The sequence below is a fragment of the Scardinius erythrophthalmus genome, assembly GCF_964197995.2.
Source record: "Scardinius erythrophthalmus genome assembly, chromosome: 20".
NCBI lineage: Eukaryota > Metazoa > Chordata > Actinopteri > Cypriniformes > Leuciscidae > Scardinius > Scardinius erythrophthalmus.
Genome location: NC_138240.1, coordinates 1,115,106 through 1,132,663, shown reverse-complemented (window position 1 = coordinate 1,132,663; position 17,558 = coordinate 1,115,106). Strand labels below are relative to the sequence as shown.

Genomic DNA, 17,558 nt, shown 5'->3' with positions numbered 1-17,558 from the left:
ATGAATTATAATTACTTTTAATTCATATAATACAGTCATATAAATATTATAGCCTATTGATTGACAAGTAGGATAAATATTAAACTTTGCTTTTAAATTAATATAAATATAATAGGCTATACATGTATTCATATAAAATGCTTTTAACGTGTATATATTGATTTAGTCAGATGTTTTCCTTCAGCTTCTTCTCAAACTTGTGAGTGTTTATTACTGCGCTCACACTTTTTATTTCATTATAGTTTTATTCATGATCTATTAATCTTCAGAAGAGAAGTCTCTATGTTCCGTGTGATATATAGTATATTTGTATATCTATTTACTGACTTATTGATTGATTGATTATTTATTGTTTATTTATTTCTATATTTATTAACTTATTGATTGATTATTTGTTGTTTATTTATTTATTTATTGACTTATTTGTTTCTTTATTTATTGACTTATTGATTGATTGATTAATTATTATTTATTGTTTATTCATTTGTTGACTTATTGATTGATTGATTGATTATTTATTTGTTGACTTATTGATTGATTGATTTTTTATTTATTTATTTATTGACTTATTGATTATTTATTGCTTATTTGTTTATTGACATTAACTTATTGATTGATATTTATTGCTTATTTGTTTATTGACATTAACTTATTGATTGATATTTATTGACTTATTTCTTCGTTTATTGACTTATTGATTGATTATTGTTTATTTATTTATTTATTGACTTATTGGTTGATTATTTATTGCTTATTTCTTTATTGACTAACTTACTGATTGATATTTACTGACTTGTTTCTCTCTTTCTTTCTTTATTGACTTATTGATTATTTATTTACTGATTGATTGTTTATCTATTTATTTATTTATTTACTTATTTCTTTAGACTATTTATCAACTTATTTACTTATTGATTGTTTGTTTATTCATTTATTTATTGACTGTTTGCAATACTTTCCCAGTCAAATCCGGTAAAATTATCACCCGACTCATATTATTTCTTTTACATCATGGAACCATTTCACTGGTGTGAAACATTAAAAAACTAAAGAAGAAAAAAAAGCTTTTATTTCATTAAAAAAGAAGAGCATACAGAGAATATATACAGTATATTGTAGTTTATAATGTGTGGAACTATCAGCAGAAAATGCAAACCAATGCAGCAACTACTGAAGCTGGCAGAAGATCCATGACTCCTGGATTATAGAGATGATCCGCTCGTATTCAAGCCCGCTTCGGTTTGCGTTTCTTCTTGAGCTTCTCCAAGCCTTTCCTCAGTTTGGGATGAGCACAGATCTTTTTGTTTCCAACGTATAATCTGAAGAGCAGGAAACACAGTAAATACTGGAGCACATGATTCATAAGAGCTTGTGCTTGTTTAACTCATCCTTCCCTCGGGTCATTTTTTTAATTATTTTTTTAATTGAGTGTTCATTAGAGGGGTTGAAGACCCTCGAATACACACACACACACACACACACACAAATTTTTTTTTTTGAAAGGATTGGAGGAGTTTTGTGGTTGAAATTTGAAAAAAGTAACAAATCCTTCCCTCACGGGTCAATTTGACCCCATTAGGAATGCGAGGAATGCTTCAGTACACATAGAAAAACCTAAAAATGATAAACTTTACCAAAAAGATTATTTAATAATGTCTACATGTGTATCTGAATGCAGACTGAAGAGAAACTGGCTTTAGGACCCAGAGGAACAGCTCATTTACTCCATATAGAGATATGAGGCCATATATAGTCATGAAATATCATGTTATATTATTATTTTCCACAAGAGTTCGGCAAAGACACACAATGTAAGATATTTAGAGCTGAATTAAAAGGGTTATGAATGAAACTGTGAGTTATTTTGAATTTAAGTTGAATGGAATGTGCTTAAAATATTATTTATTTATTATGTATTGAAAAAAATCTAGTAATTTAAAGATAAATAAAATAAAAATAACAAAAAATCTCCCAAAAGGCATTAAAAAATATGATCAAAATTAAATAAAATAAGCTTTCTGGAAAAAAAAAAAAAAAAAAAAAAAAAGAAGTATGATTTGAGGACTTCGGGTCATTTTGAAGATGTGTTTAAACACTCGCATCAGAGCATCGATCTCACATCGGCCAGATCTGCTCTGTATGTCGAATCCCTTAAGACGACGCAGGATCTGCCGTGGGATACTCTTGGAAACAGTCTCACAGCATCTGGGAATGGCATTGGCATCTGCTGGAACAAAAAGACGGATCTTATTGAATATCTGTGTTCATGTCAATATAATCCTGTTTCAACAAAGCAAGACTAATATGATGTTTTTCAGCTCAGAAAACAAGAATGACAAATTTGTACATGTTTTATATTCTCTGGATGCATGTCACGACACATTTTACTGAGTATTTATGACTTCCAGAAGCTTATTCAAACAGTAGAGCATCGTGTGCTCGATTCCCAGGCAATGCATGAGCTTGATGAAAGAAACATCTGCACAATGCATTTATTGCATATACGTCACTTTGGATAAAGTCATAAATGTGAATGTAAACTGCACTAAACTTTTAATAGAATTCAAAATTACATAAAACAAGAGGGCAGAAAGAGGAAAAATCAATGCTTTCTGTCTTGTTTTCCAGCACAAATATCTAAACATTCTTAAATCAAGAGACATTTACATGAGAAGAAGCAAAATGACTGAAGATATTAAGACCAAAATGAAGTGAGTTTGTGCTTAAAACAAGAACAAATATCTGACAATGGAGTCAGGAAAATAATCCTAATTCAAAGGGAAAATATTAGGGCTGTCAAAAGATTAATCGCGATTAATCGCATCCAAAATAAAAGTTTGTGTTTACATAATATATGTGTGTGTACTGTGTATAATTATCTTGTATATATAAATACACACACATGCATGTATATATTTAAGAAATATTTGCATACATATACTGTATATATTTATATATAATTTATATTATATATAAATATAATTTTTTTATATATAAATTACACATTTTTCTTAAATATATACAAGCATGTGTGTGTATTTATATATACAAATTTAATTATACACAGTACACACACATATATTATTTAAACAAACTTTTATTTTGGATGCGATTAATCGTGATTTATCATTTGACAGCCCTAGAAAATACGTTTCTTTTCTGACCCCACTGACAGATTTTACTTGTTTGTTTTAAGCTCAAACTCGCTTAATTTGTATCAGTTTTTCATTAAAAAAGGTATTGCATTTAACATAAAAGCAACAAATACATAAATGTGAATGTAGTAAACTGCACTAAACAGAGAAGTCAGAATTACGTATTACAAGAGAGAAGAAAGAGAAAAAATCATTGTTTTTTTTTTGTTTGTTTTTTTAAGTTCTTCTTCAGTATTTCTGTCTTGTTTTCCAGCACAAATATCATTGTTTGTGTCTAATAATGTCTGTTCTGACCTTCGGTGAGGATGATGATGGCGACACACAAGAGCAGAAGGAGAGAAGTTGCTTTCAGCTCCATCGTTGAAACAACAATGACAGTGAATGAGGAGAGGAAGATAACGTTAAACACACTTACTCTGTATGAAGTACAGCAACATCTGTTGCTCATTATGTGGACCTCTGTGTTCGAATGGAGGAAGGGTCTGCTTACAGCTCCATCCAATTGGGCAGAATTATCAAAGAGACTCTTCTAAAATTTGGCAATATAGTTTAGTTTTGATAACTCAAACAAACAACAATCAATAGACAATATAATGTGTATGTGTGTTTTCTTTTTTATTTTGTCATATGTTTTGTGTCCATTTTCTCAGTGTGGACATCCTTTATCCACTTGTTTTCCCTCTATGTGGAAAGACTATACTCTTCGTAGTCTCTGAAATGGTTTGTTTCTGAAATCTCCTGTTGTTTCTCTTCTCATTGTCCGTTCTCTTCCACTTGGACCATAAGTCCAAAGTCCTTCTAGAAGAAGCAGTCACTAATCTTCAGAAGAGAAGTCTCTATGTTCCGTGTGATATATAGTATATTTATATCTATTTACTGACTTATTGATTTACTGACTTACTATTTGACTTACTAAATAGACTTACTATTGTATATCTATTTACTGACTTATTGATTTACTGACTTACTGACTTATTGATTGATTGATTATTTATTGTTTATTTATTTCTATATTTATTAACTTATTGATTGATTATTTGTTGTTTATTTATTTATTTGTTGACTTATTTGTTTCTTTATTTATTGACTTATTGATTGATTGATTGATTGATTAATTATTATTTATTGTTTATTCATTTGTTGACTTATTGATTGATTGATTGATTGTTTATTTATTTATTGTTGATTATTTATTGCTTATTTGTTTATTGACATTAACTTATTGATTGATATTTATTGACTTATTTCTTCGTTTATTGACTGACTTATTGATTGATTATTGTTTATTTATTTATTTATTTATTGACTTATTGGTTGATTATTTATTGCTTATTTCTTTATTGACTAACTTACTGATTGATATTTACTGACTTGTTTCTCTCTTTCTTTCTTTATTGACTTATTGATTATTTATTTACTGATTGATTGTTTATCTATTTATTTATTTATTTATTTATTTACTTACTTATTTCTTTAGGCTATTTATCAACTTATTTACTTATTGATTGTTTGTTTATTCATTTATTTATTGACTGTTTGCAATACTTTCCCAGTCAAATCCGGTAAAATTATCACCCGACTCATATTATTTCTTTTACATCATGGAACCATTTCACTGGTGTGAAACATTAAAAAACTAAAGAAGAAAAAAAAGCTTTTATTTCATTAAAAAAGAAGAGCATACAGAGAATATATACAGTATATTGTAGTTTATAATGTGTTGAACTATCAGCAGAAAATGCAAACCAATGCAGCAACTACTGAAGCCGGCAGAAGATCCATGACTCCTGGATTATAGAGATGATCCGCTCGTATTCAAGCCCGCTTCGGTTTGCGTTTCTTCTTGAGCTTCTCCAAGCCTTTCCTCAGTTTGGGATGAGCACAGATCTTTTTGTTTCCAACGTATAATCTGAAGAGCAGGAAACACAGTAAATACTGGAGCACATGATTCATAAGAGCTTGTGCTTGTTTAACTCATCCTTCCCTCGGGTAATTTTGACCCGAAACTCATAAAAAATAAAAATAATAATAATAATAATTATATATATATATATATATATATATATATATATATATATATATATATATATATATATATATATATATATATATATATATATATATATTATTAAACAGTTGAGTGTTTCACACAGAGGAGTCCAAGACCCCAGGACTTTTGTTGCACTTGAACCACGAATACACAAAAAAAATGAATGGTTTCGAGGAGTTTTGTGGTTGAAATTTTAAAAAGTAACAAATTCTTCTCTCACGGGTACATTTGACCCCATTAGGAATGAAAGGAATGCGAGGAATGCTTCAGTACACATAAAAAAACTAAAAATGCACAAAATTCAAACTAAAAATGCTAAAACTTTACCAAGAAAATGATTTAATAATGTCTACATGTGTATCTGAATGCATACTGAAGAGAAACTGACTTCAGGACCCAGAGGAATGTCCTTTAAATGCTTTAATCTCAGAGCAGTTCTCCAGAGCATCTCACCCTAACAGAAGATTCATCAGGTTTTAGACAGACACATCAAAAATAGCATCAGCATGACTAACATGTCACTTTCTCACTTTCTATCAGTATGATTGGTTCAATTGGTAAAGCAACACACAATATAAGATATTTTGAGCTGAATAAAAGGGTTATGCATAAAACTGAGATTTTTTTTTATTTAAGTTGAAAGAATGTGAGGAATGTGCTTAAATTACAATTTATTTATTATTTATTGATCAAATCTAGTCATTTAAAGGTAGATCAAATAAAAAATAAAACATCTAAAAAAAATGCATTAAAAAAAATAGAAAAAATATTATCAAAATGAAATAAAATTAGCTTTCTGGACACACACAAAAAATTAAGTATAATTGTAGGGCTTCGGTTCATTTTGACCCGCGAAGGAAGGATGTGTTAAAGTGCAAGTTTTATTTTAGTGTAAATAAAATAAAAAATAACAAAAACTCAACAAAAATAAAAATTGTGCATAAAAAATAGAAAATTTATTATCAAAATGAAATAACTGGACTTAAAAAAAAAAAAAAAAGTATAATTTTTGCGAGGATAAACACTCACATCAGAGCATCGATCTCACATCGGCCAGATCTGCTCTGTATGTCGAATCCCTTAAGACGACGCAGGATCTGCCGTGGGATACTCTTGGAAACAGTCAGACAGCATGTGGGAATGGCATTGGCATCTGCTGGAGCAAAAAGACGGATCTTGAATATCTGTGTTCATGTCAATATAATCCTGTTTCAACAAAGCTCAGAAAACAAGAGTGGCAAACAAGACAAGTTTTTAATTATAGAGGGCATGTTTTATAGTCTCTGCGGCTCAGAGCGATGCATGTCACGACACATTTTTCTGTGTATTTATGACTTCCAGAAGCTTAATAATAAATCATTCAAACATAGAGCATCGTGTGCTCGATTCCCAATGCATGAGCTTGAGGAAAGAAACATGTGCACAATGCATCGCATTAATGTATACGTTCCTTCAGATAAAAGCAATAAAGGCATAAATGTGAATGTAAACAGCACTAAACATTTAATAGAAGTCAAAACTACATATTACAAGAGGGCAGAAAGAGGAAAAATCAATGCTTTCTGTCTCGTTTTCCAGCACAAATATCTAAACATTCTTAAATCAAGAGACATTTACTGGAGAAGAAGCAAAATGGCTGAAGATATTAAGACTGAACAATGAAGTGAGTTTGTGCTTAAAACAAGAACAAATATCTGACAATGGAGTCAGAAAAATAAACTTAATTCAAAGGGAAAATACGTTTCTTTTCTGACCCCATTGACAGACATTTTACTCGTTTGTTTAAAGCACAAACTCACTTCATTTTGATCAGTTTTTCATTAAAAAATGCATTGCATTAATGTACGTCACTACATAAAAGCAACAAATGCATAAATGTGAATGTAGTAAACTGCACTAAACATTTAATAGAAGTCAGAATTACAAGAGAGCAGGAAAAAAATCAGTTTTTAAAATTTTTTTTAATGTTTTTTGTCAAGTGTTTCTGTCTCGTTTTCCAGCACAAATATCTAAACATTCTTAAATCAAGATACATTTACTGGAGAAGAAGCAAAATGACTGAAGATATTAAGACATTAAAGATATTAATTACAAATATGTAAAAAATTACGTGAGTTTGTACAAATATCTGCCTATGGATTCAGAAAAATAAATAATAAAATAATAATTGACCCCATTGACACATTTTGATTGTTTTTTAAAGCACACTTCATCTTAATCAGTTTTTCATTAAACAAGACTTTTTTTTCTTTTTTCTTTTGCTTCTTGATTTTTTCTCTTTTTTTTTCCTTTTTTTTTTTTTTTCTTGATTTTAGAATGTTTAGATATTTGTGCTGGAAAACAAGGCAGAAACACTGAGGAAGAACATCATGTTTGTGTCTAATAATGTCTGTTCTGACCTTCGGTGAGGATGATGATGGCGACACACAAGAGCAGAAGGAGAGAAGTTGCTTTCAGCTCCATCGTTGAAACAACAATGACAGTGAATGAGGACAGAAAGATAACGTTAAACACACTTACGCAAGTCCTGTTACCGCCCTCATCTTCACCTGGCCTGTCTGAACTCATCATAAGAATACAATCTACAAACCCATTATGAAATATCTTTTATATGAAACATTCCCCTACAGCACAATCTTGATTTGCACCTGTCCTGCATTCAGCTTGATGTATTTGAGCTGGATTTGCTGCAGGTTATGCGTGACATGAGCACATAAAGTAAATATTTCTGTGTGATTATGAGTTTCTCAGGCATGTGTTGATTCGTTACGGGCACTTGTAATGTGTGTGTCTGGGTGTGTCGCAGTAATTGTGCTGTATATGTTCAAGCTTGTCTGTTTTATGCTACTTTCTGTTTTAATATTGTTTCACTTTTGACCTTCCAAGAAATCCTGCTCTTTAAAATGTGAAAATCAAATCCGAAACTTAACTAATTTTTAGCAAAAAGCTTTGCCGTGGAATAATTAAGGATGCACTCAAATAAATGTGAGAAAATAGGCTATGTCTGGACGAAATAAATGTTTTTATTTTTTATTATTTTATTGGCCTATATGTGTATGTGTGTGTGTGTTTATGTTTCTCAGTGTTATTTTAGTTTCATTGATGTACTATTAGTCTTTTCACTTTTTTATTTATTTATTTATAGTTCCCATTTTCATTTCAAGAGGCTAAAGGTAGAATTCAGAAACCCGTGATATAGCGACACCGGTGGCCGTTTAGTGAATTGCAGCAATACGCTGATTTCACGCCGCCGCCATTTTGAAATCGAAAGTGAGGCTCCGGTGGGAAAAACCCCGGAAGTAAAGATAAACAACAATGCCTTTGGACTACCAACCTGAAGCTGCTGCCGCGATTTACACTATTGGATGTTAATATCCAATTTAGGATATTTATATAGTTCATCCCTGCTTCTTTTTTAACTTTCTGAATTATATAAAAAAATATTTTATTTATAAATTAATTTCACTGTATATAGTCTAAAGTATAAAAGAAATGTATGTACAGTTTTAGAATTGACACAACATCATTAAACACAACAATACGCCATCGCATTCATGACTCTCCTGTGATTAAAGGCGACACTTTCGGTTTTCTTCCCACCGGAGCCTCGCTTTCGATTTCAAAATAACGGCTGCGTGAAATCAGCGTATTGACGCGAAGCGGAGTGCCTGCAACCCCTTCAGTTCAGCCGTGACTTATTCACGATACAGCATTAGCCTCGAGTACCTAATTGCTTTTATAAAACGGTTACCACACAATACAAATATTAAAGACGAAAAGTATCCATGCAACTTTCATGAAGCAAAATCACTAAAAGCTTCCTTCCGCTGGAAACAAATAGTCCCTGACCGTAAACAGGAACAAAGTTACATACATTATTTCGCCAAGATTGCGGCAAAGACTGTCTTAATGAGTGAGTCAGTAGAGAAGACTTTTACATTGAAAGGACTCTTGTGATCACGGAGAAGGAAGACGCTAGGGCACGGAAAACCCCTTAAGTTTAACTGTTAAAAGGACGAGATATCGCAGCGGACATTCAAGCGGATTTTTTTATATGAATATAGGACTGACCTGAAGGAAAATGCTGTATCTACTGTAAATGCAGGTAACGTTACACTCGCTTACTCAATCTCTCTCAATACTTTTAGCTTTAATGAGCAATATCAAAGTCCTTAAATTGTCTCTGACAATATCAATGAGATCAAACATGTGTTTAAGTTGCTAAGAGTGGTTGCTAGGGGTGTTGTGTAGTGATACATAGAACCGTTGGGTGAAGCGGTCATATCCCGTGTTTATCCTGAATAAAACACAGCTATTGACCAATCAGAATCAAGGATTGAAACTAACCATTTTATAAATATATACTGTTGTTTATGTTTGAAATGGAACAAAATAATTTCTGTTATAACACCTGTTCTGTTTCAGTCTATCATCCTCTGTGTATTCAAGCCCTCAGTTCCCTGTGTTTCATTCTCTGGTATTGTCTATTTTAGAAGTGGTTGTGTTTACTGTTTCTCCAGATGTCTCCTAAGTTTTTCATTGTGGGTTTAGTGATTAAAAACAAGATTTTGTTTCTCTACTTCTTTGTCGTGTTTATATATATATATATATATATATATATATATATATATATATATATATATATATATATATATACAGTATATAATGTGTGTATGCAGTGGAACAAAATAATATCTTGTCAAACTGAAACAGGCTGCACATGTTTAGCTTTGATTCTTTCATACTTATTTCATTTACCTTCTTTTTCTTTACTATGCAACACTTTTTGTCCTTTTCTGATGTATGTGGAACAACATTTGAATGCATTTGATTTTATTTTATTTTAAAGTGATTAAAGCATAAAGTCAAGTTTCCTGTGCACTTGATTTATGTTTAAGCCATTAAAAGCCGATTCAAACCTGATTGTCAGGATCTGCCAAATACAGTTGGAGGATCAACGGGAGCTTCCAGAAAAGCCCACAGGCTTTTTTCAAGGTTAAATGTTAAGTGAATAATTATCTTCAGAAATATCTGTATTATAATCACACAAAGGCAGCAACAGGTCGTGCTAATTTTGGGACAATAAACTCAAACCAAAGTGCTTAAAATAACAAGAGAACTGCGATGACAAACCAGATTCACATCTGTTTACTACATACAGTATGTACACAGTGTTGAGCAACACGTGTGAATGAGTTACAGACACAGATCACGATCAGAAGGGTCTTTGTCTCCTCGAGGCCAGATTCAGCAGATGCAGAAGCATTTCTCCTGAAAAACTCTTCAGTCCAACGCTGTCTTCAGCCGGAAGAAACCGGACGTCTTCAGAACATTCTGGATCCAGAGAACATCCCTCTGCCGAATAAACCACACACATTAGCTTTATCTGTCAGAGAATCTGTGTGATGTGTGACTGTAAATGGGCCCTATAATACACCCGGCGCCACGCAAGTGTGTTTTGCTAGGTTCAGCCAAGCGGCAACCTCCCTGTCTCTCTCTTGAAACCAACACGGAAGTGAATTAAACGGCAATTCATCGACTGGCCGCTTGAGGCTGGCTGCAAAAGAGAGTCACATCTGTATCTCCTCCATGTTAAAATGCCCAATTTTACAGCAGAAAGAAACATGTTTAAAGCCTTTTGAGTGACGGGTGGATTCCCACTGCTGTGGTCATTAGTCATCATTAGCCGTTTGTCTGCTGGCTGTTAGCCGTCACGTTACCTCAGCTCATTGTCTGACTGTAATAATAAATAAATTCGGGAGTGACACGCTACCAAGATGGCGACGGTCGGCCACGCCCACTTTAGGCTTCAAAAACGGTCTTCAGAAACCGTTTTTACAGTCTATGGGTTCAGCCCAACGCAGTTTTCATTTTAATGTTCATTTTTTGTGCCATTTATCCTATTTTCTGGGTCATTTTGACCCGGAAATATTTTTTTTTACATTTTTAAAAAAAAGGGTGTTCATCAGAAGGGTTCAAGACCCTAGGACTTCACTTGAACCACGAATACACTAATTTTGTTTAATGGAATCGAGGAGTTTTGTGGTTGAAATTTCAAAACGTAACAAATCCTTCCCTCGCGGGTCAATTTGACCCCCTTAGGAATGAATGGAATGCGAGGAATGCTTCAGTACACATAGAAAAACTAAAACTGCTGAAACTTTACCAAGAAATCATTTCATAATGTCTACATGTGTATCTGAATGCATACTGAAGCAAAACTTTAGGACCCAGAGGAACAGCTCATTTACTCCATATAGAGATATAAGGCCATATAGAGTCATGAAATATCATATTATATTATTATTTTCCACAAGAGGTCGGCAAAGACATACAATGTAAGATATTTTAGCGGACTCTGGTTGGTTTATTGCACGTTACGCCCAAAACACACCCATTACTCATTAAGAGAATAGGAACAACCCTTTTAGACCATGCACCGGGACCGCCGACCATTTTTCCCATTGTTAAACTAGCAAAAGTGGATTCGGACACGCCCTGGGTGCGCTTTAGAGGAGCTTAGATCATTAAATAGGGCCCTGTGTGTGTGTGATGTGTCTCATGATGTCAGTGTTTTGCTTACCCGAGTGGCAGCAGAGCCCCGGAGCGGCACACACGCCCCCTTCGGCCCCGCAGGGCGTCCCGCTCGACTCACAGGCTCCGGGCAGGAGATTCTCCTCCATGCAGTTCAGCGTCTCTGGAGACCCGAGCAGACACCCGAGCCCGGCGCCACAGCAGATCCTGGGGCCCACACACCGGCCCTTATTCCCAGGACCGCACGCCATACACTACACACGCGCACACACACACACAGGCACGCACGCACACACACACAGGCACGCACGCACACGCACACACGCGCACACACACACACAGGCACGCACGCACACGCACACGCACACGCACACACACACACACACACACACACACACATAATTACATTATTATTAATAATAATAATATTTTCATCTTGTAAATTGATTATAACATAAATGCCATGTTGAGAAGATATTATATTTTATTATATAGTATATAGTTTTATCAGATTTTTTTATATCTATATATTTTTATGTCTGTATTGGCCTATTGTCTCTATATAGTCTTGTAACATAATGTAATAATATCTATATACTTTTTTTCTATTAATTTTTCCTTTCAGTTTTAGTTTATTTTAGTACATCAAATTATTTTAAATACATTTTTATTTTTATATTTTCCATTTTCTTTTAAATTTTAGTTTTAGTCTTTTTTTGTCAGTTAAAAAAAAGTTTATATAGCCTAGTTTTTTTGTGTTTTATCAGATTGTTTTGAATGTCTAAATATTTATTTTTTTATTTCAGTTTTAATTTGTTATTTTAGTTCATTAAGTTAAACTAAATGAAAATGAGAAATGTTGACTGAAATTAGGCAACTAGGTGTTTTTTATTTATTTCAAGAAACAACTTTTGTTTCATGCTTGGTTATAATAACCCTGTTTGAAATATATCCATGCATTATATGCATATTGTATATGATATACATTGAGCCTTGTATATCATATATAGCCTACATGATATACAATACTACTGAATCAGCATGAAACAGTGATACATATGTAGTTGCTAATAGATTTCAAGCAGTTCTGCATATATTATATAGATTATTCTGTGAACTCGCAGATGAACCTGAAACAGAAGAAACTGTTGCTCCTGAATTTACTCACAGAGCTGTAAATGTGCTGATGGAGTGATGATAAAGTGATGGAGTGATGATAAAGTGGTGAAGTGATGGAGTGATGATAAAGTGATGGAGTGATGATGGAATGATGGAGTGATGGAGTGATGGAGTGATGGAGTGATGGTGAAGTGATGAAGTGATGATAAAGTGATGGAGTGATGATGGAATGATGGAGTGATGGAGTGATGGAGTGATGGTGAAGTGATGAAGTGATGATAAAGTGATGGAGTGATGATAAAGTGGTGAAGTGATGATAAAGTGGTGAAGTGATGGAGTGATGGTGAAGTGATGGAGTGATGATAAAGTGATTGAGTGATGGTGAAGTGATGGAGTGATGATAAAGTGATGAAGTGATGGTGAAGTGATGGAGTGATGGAGTGATGGTGAAGTGATGGAGTGATGATAAAGTGATGGAGTGATGGTGAAGTGATGGAGTGATGATAAAGTGATGGAGTGATGGTGAAGTGATGGAGTGATGATAAAGTGATGAAGTGATGGTGAAGTGATGGAGTGATGATAAAGTGATGGAGTGATGGTGAAGTGATGGAGTGATGATAAAGTGATGAAGTGATGGTGAAGTGATGGAGTGATGATAAAGTGATGGAGTGATGGTGAAGTGATGGAGTGATGATAAAGTGATGGAGTGATGGTGAAGTGATGGAGTGATGATAAAGTGATGAAGTGATGGTGAAGTGATGGAGTAATGATAAAGTGATGGAGTGATGGTGAAGTGATGGAGTGATGATAAAGTGATGGTGAAGTGATGGAGTGATGATAAAGTGATGAAGTGATGGTGAAGTGATGGAGTAATGATAAAGTGATGGAGTGATGATGGAGTGATGATAAAGTGATGGAGTGATGGTGAAGTGATGGAGTGATGATAAAGTGATGGAGTGATGGTGAAGTGATGGAGTGATGATAAAGTGATGAAGTGATGGTGAAGTGATGGAGTAATGATAAAGTGATGGAGTGATGGTGAAGTGATGGAGTGATGATAAAGTGATGAAGTGATGGTGAAGTGATGGAGTAATGATAAAGTGATGGAGTGATGATGGAGTGATGGAGTGATGATAAAGTGATGAAGTGATGGAGTGATGGTGAAGTGATGGAGTGATGGAGAAGTGTTGGAGTGATGGAGTGATGTATTGATGATGGTGTAGTGATGATGGTGAAGCGATGGTGAAGTGATAATGATGGAGTGATGATGATGGAGTGATGATGAAGGTGTAGTACCTGTCTGACGGGCTCGGATCTCTTGCCTCCTCTCGGGCAGTTCTGGATGTAGCATGCGGACGAGAGCGCTGAGAGCGCGAGCACACAGAGAACACACACGTGCAGCAGAGACTCAGACATCTCCTCACACACACACACACTGATCCACTGATGCTCAGAGATGCTTATATACACCTGCAGCTCCTCCTCCTCACACACACACTGATGCCTCTCCACACAAACACACCTAACACACTTCTGCTGCATCGACCTTCAGGTTCTCATAGTTTTGTTCTAAAATGAGTTCAACATCCATCCTCAGACTTTTTTTTCCAGAAACACAATGGCATATGGGTGAAGGTCAAAGGTCATCACTCATGGTGGTCGGTATTCTGAACAGTTTTAAACATCAGAGGGTTAATATACTGTACTGCTAGAAGGAGTTTTGTGTTGATACTACAATAATGCAAGTATAACCTATGCTCTTAACCTTGCAGTTTTTCACATATCATGTAATACTCAATTTCTCCATTTCTTTGCACAAAACTCTTCAGAAAGTGCGATTTAATGGTTTATTAAAAAAAAAAATATATATATATATATATATAAAAAAAAAAAAAAAAAATATATATATATATATATATATATATATATATATATATATATATATATATATATATATATATATATATATATATGTACGTATGTACAACAGTTCTTTTTGGTTCTCGAATCTGATTGGCTGAAAGCCTTTTCCAGTTACTGTAAACACACAGTAACAGCACTCTGACCGTTTCGCCATTTGTATCACTGCGCTTGCGGCGACTGTCATGGCGGTCGAGCAAATCCACCATATGTTTTAAAATACTACTGTTGTTGTGTTTTAAGAGTTTTTTAGGCGAAAATTTTGTTATTTAGATCTCTAATATGTGACTAATGTATAATCATAGTGCCTATTTTACAGTCTATTGAGACACTTTGGCCGATGTGAGCTCCAGGCCGTCAGCGGCCGTTCAGCGCTCATGTCCCCGCAGAGAACAGCGTCATCTCGGACAGTCCTTCGGGAATTTGCCGCTGGCTTATCTAGGCCTAGATAGTGGTTAAACATGAGATATAATTAATTTGGGGTATATCAAATTGTCAATCTTTGTTCTTATTATTCTATTACTTGTTCCAGAGCAAATCGATTTTGGTTAAAGGGAAAAGTAAGTTCATAACTAATATTTCACTACTTAAATCCTGCACCATGTACATTTGACTGAATTGTTTGCCTATGTTTATTTCCTATTGTCTTTTATAATGGCTATTGTTGATAATTTACATGTTGTTCAATAAATATTATATTTAATTTTATATAAATACGCCGTATTATTTGGGGTTTGAGAAAGGATCGTGTCATGGACTTCAGTGAAAGTTACATAATTACGCCATTAGATGGCAGCAAAGGCTGTCTTTATGATTGAGTCAGAAGTTCAGAACAAGGAAGTTGTTTAGCGCTGTCATGTGAAGGACAAAGACGAACATTTCGCTTTCCTCAACGGACATTCAAACTGATTTTTTGGATATAATAGTATGGCCATCGGCCTGAAGAATGAATACTGTATATCAGATGCAGGTAATACACTCATTTATCCGATCTCTCTCTCTCCTAATACCATGATTTGTAACAAGCTTTACTAGTTCTAAAGTGATGTTTTATAATTAGTAACGGAGTCTTGGGCTCAACTAAAGCAATAAGGGGCTTATTGCTTTTATAAAACGGTTACTCCATAACAATATTTATTTTAATAATGTATTTTATTCGTAAAATAAACACCAGCAACAAAAAGTTATAACACATTTATTCCTCCGCCAAGCAAAGTAGTTCCAAAGAGGTTGCCAAGCAACACATGCAGCAACGGTTTCGTTTCGAACGCGGCTCAACCAATCAGAATCAAGGACCGGAACTATCCGTTTTATAATGTCAAACTATCAACTTGAGATTTGAATCCATGGCGGAAGAAAGTAGTTCTGCACAAAATAGGGGTTTTAAAGACACTCCGTTGTTGTTTCTTATTTATTTACTCACATGTCGAACTGTTGTATACACGCACTATCACACTTGTAGCCGAACGATATGGCTTTACAATGTTAAATACAATGTAAAGTTTACATGTGTGATTATCTACCGCCAAATCACAGCCGTGCTGATATACAGCCATATCTCTACTATACTATACTATATATATATATATATATCACTCTACTATATACAGCGGGGGAAATAAGAATTGAACATGTCACCATTTTTCTCAGTAAATATATTTCCAAAGGTGCTATTGACATGAAATTTTCACCAGATGTTGATAACAACCCAAGGAAACAGTACATACAAAGAAACCAAAACAAATAAGCTCAGAAATTAAGTTATGTGTAATAATGTGAAATGACACAGGGAAAAAGTATTGAACACATGAAGAAAGGGAGGTGCAAAAAGGCATGGAAAGCCAAGAAAACAGTTGAAAACTATTAGTAATTAAAAAGCAATCCAGCCCCCTGTCTGTGGAAATTAATAACAGCTGGTTCAGTCCCAACGGATGGCCTACAAAAAGGTCTCATTGCCAAGGTGTCACACAAGACACATCTCATGATGGGTAAAAGCAAAGAGCTGTCTCAAGACCTTCGCAACCTAATTGTTCCAACACATAATGATGGCATTGGTTATAGGCGCCATTCTCAGCTTCTGAATGGTCCAGTGAGCACTTTTGGGGCCGTAATACAGAAGTGGAAAGACAATCATTTCACCATAAATTTGCCTCGACCAGTGCTCCTCGCAAGATTTCTGACAGAGGAGTGAAAAGAATAATCAGAAGAGTTGTCCAAGAGCCAAGGACCACTTGTGGAGAGCTTCAAAAAGACCTGCAGATAGCAGGTACTGTGTTCTCAAAGAAAACAGTAAGCAATGCACTCCACCGCCATGGCCTGTATGCACGCTCACCACGCAAGACTCCATTACTGAAGAAAAAAAAGCATGTTGAAGCTCGTTTAAAGTTTGCTGCACAACATTTGGAAAAGCCAGGGAAATACTGGGAGAATTTAGTGTGGTCACATGAGAGCAAAATTGAATTGTTTGGATGCCATAATACACACCATGTTTGGAGGAGAAATGGCAGTGCACATTACCCTAAAAACGCCATACACCTTGGTGTTGGCTCTTGGGCAACTCTTCTGATTATTCTTTTCACTCCTCTGTCAGAAATATTGCGAGGAGCACTGGTCGAGGCAAATTTATGGTGAAATGATTGTCTTTCCACTTCCGTATTATGGTCCCAAAAGTGCTCACTGTACCATTCAGAAGCTGAGAATGGCGCCTATAACCAATGCCATCATTATGTGTTGGAACAATTAGGTTGCGAAGGTCTTGAGACAGCTCTTTGCTTTTACCC

At 34.4% G+C, this 17,558-nt stretch overlaps 2 protein-coding genes across 3 annotated transcripts; both read right to left on the bottom strand.

Annotated features, from left to right (window-relative positions):
- Nucleotides 1-4,869: 4,869 nt before the first annotated feature.
- On the bottom strand, nt 4,870-7,674 carry ccl27a (chemokine (C-C motif) ligand 27a). Of its 2 annotated transcripts, none has more exons than XR_014028940.1 (3): nt 7,605-7,673; nt 6,235-6,358; nt 4,870-5,064 (listed from the first exon to the last, which is right to left on the bottom strand). XR_014028940.1 is itself a non-coding variant. In XM_081348977.1 (3 exons), exons 1-3 carry the CDS (start codon nt 7,666-7,668, stop codon nt 4,971-4,973), a joined length of 285 nt encoding a protein of 94 aa, XP_081205103.1. In that variant the 5' UTR covers nt 7,669-7,674; the 3' UTR covers nt 4,870-4,970. The 2 variants fall into 2 exon arrangements, 1 of the variants encoding a protein (XP_081205103.1); XM_081348977.1 differs by having other exon boundaries at nt 6,235-6,361; nt 7,605-7,674.
- Nucleotides 7,675-10,420: 2,746 nt separating this feature from the next.
- avp (arginine vasopressin) lies at nt 10,421-14,274 on the bottom strand (the record flags this gene model as incomplete). The annotated part of the gene is made up of 3 exons (XM_081348482.1): nt 10,421-10,560; nt 11,789-11,993; nt 14,155-14,274. The coding sequence occupies 3 exons, from the start codon at nt 14,272-14,274 to the stop codon at nt 10,421-10,423; spliced, it is 465 nt and encodes a 154-aa protein (XP_081204608.1).
- Between the last annotated feature and the right edge of the window lie 3,284 nt (nt 14,275-17,558).

Excerpts from the sequence above, each read along its gene's own strand:
- ccl27a (XM_081348977.1), bottom strand. The coding sequence starts at position 7,668 with ATGGAGCTGAAAGCAACTTCTCTCCTTCTGCTCTTGTGTGTCGCCATC. Across the intron at positions 6,362-7,604 it reads CATCATCATCCTCACCGAAG|CAGATGCCAATGCCATTCCC; the intron begins GTCAGAACAGAC and ends TTTTTGCTCCAG. Across the intron at positions 5,065-6,234 it reads TGTGAGATCGATGCTCTGAT|ATTATACGTTGGAAACAAAA; the intron begins GTGAGTGTTTAT and ends CCTGCTCTTCAG.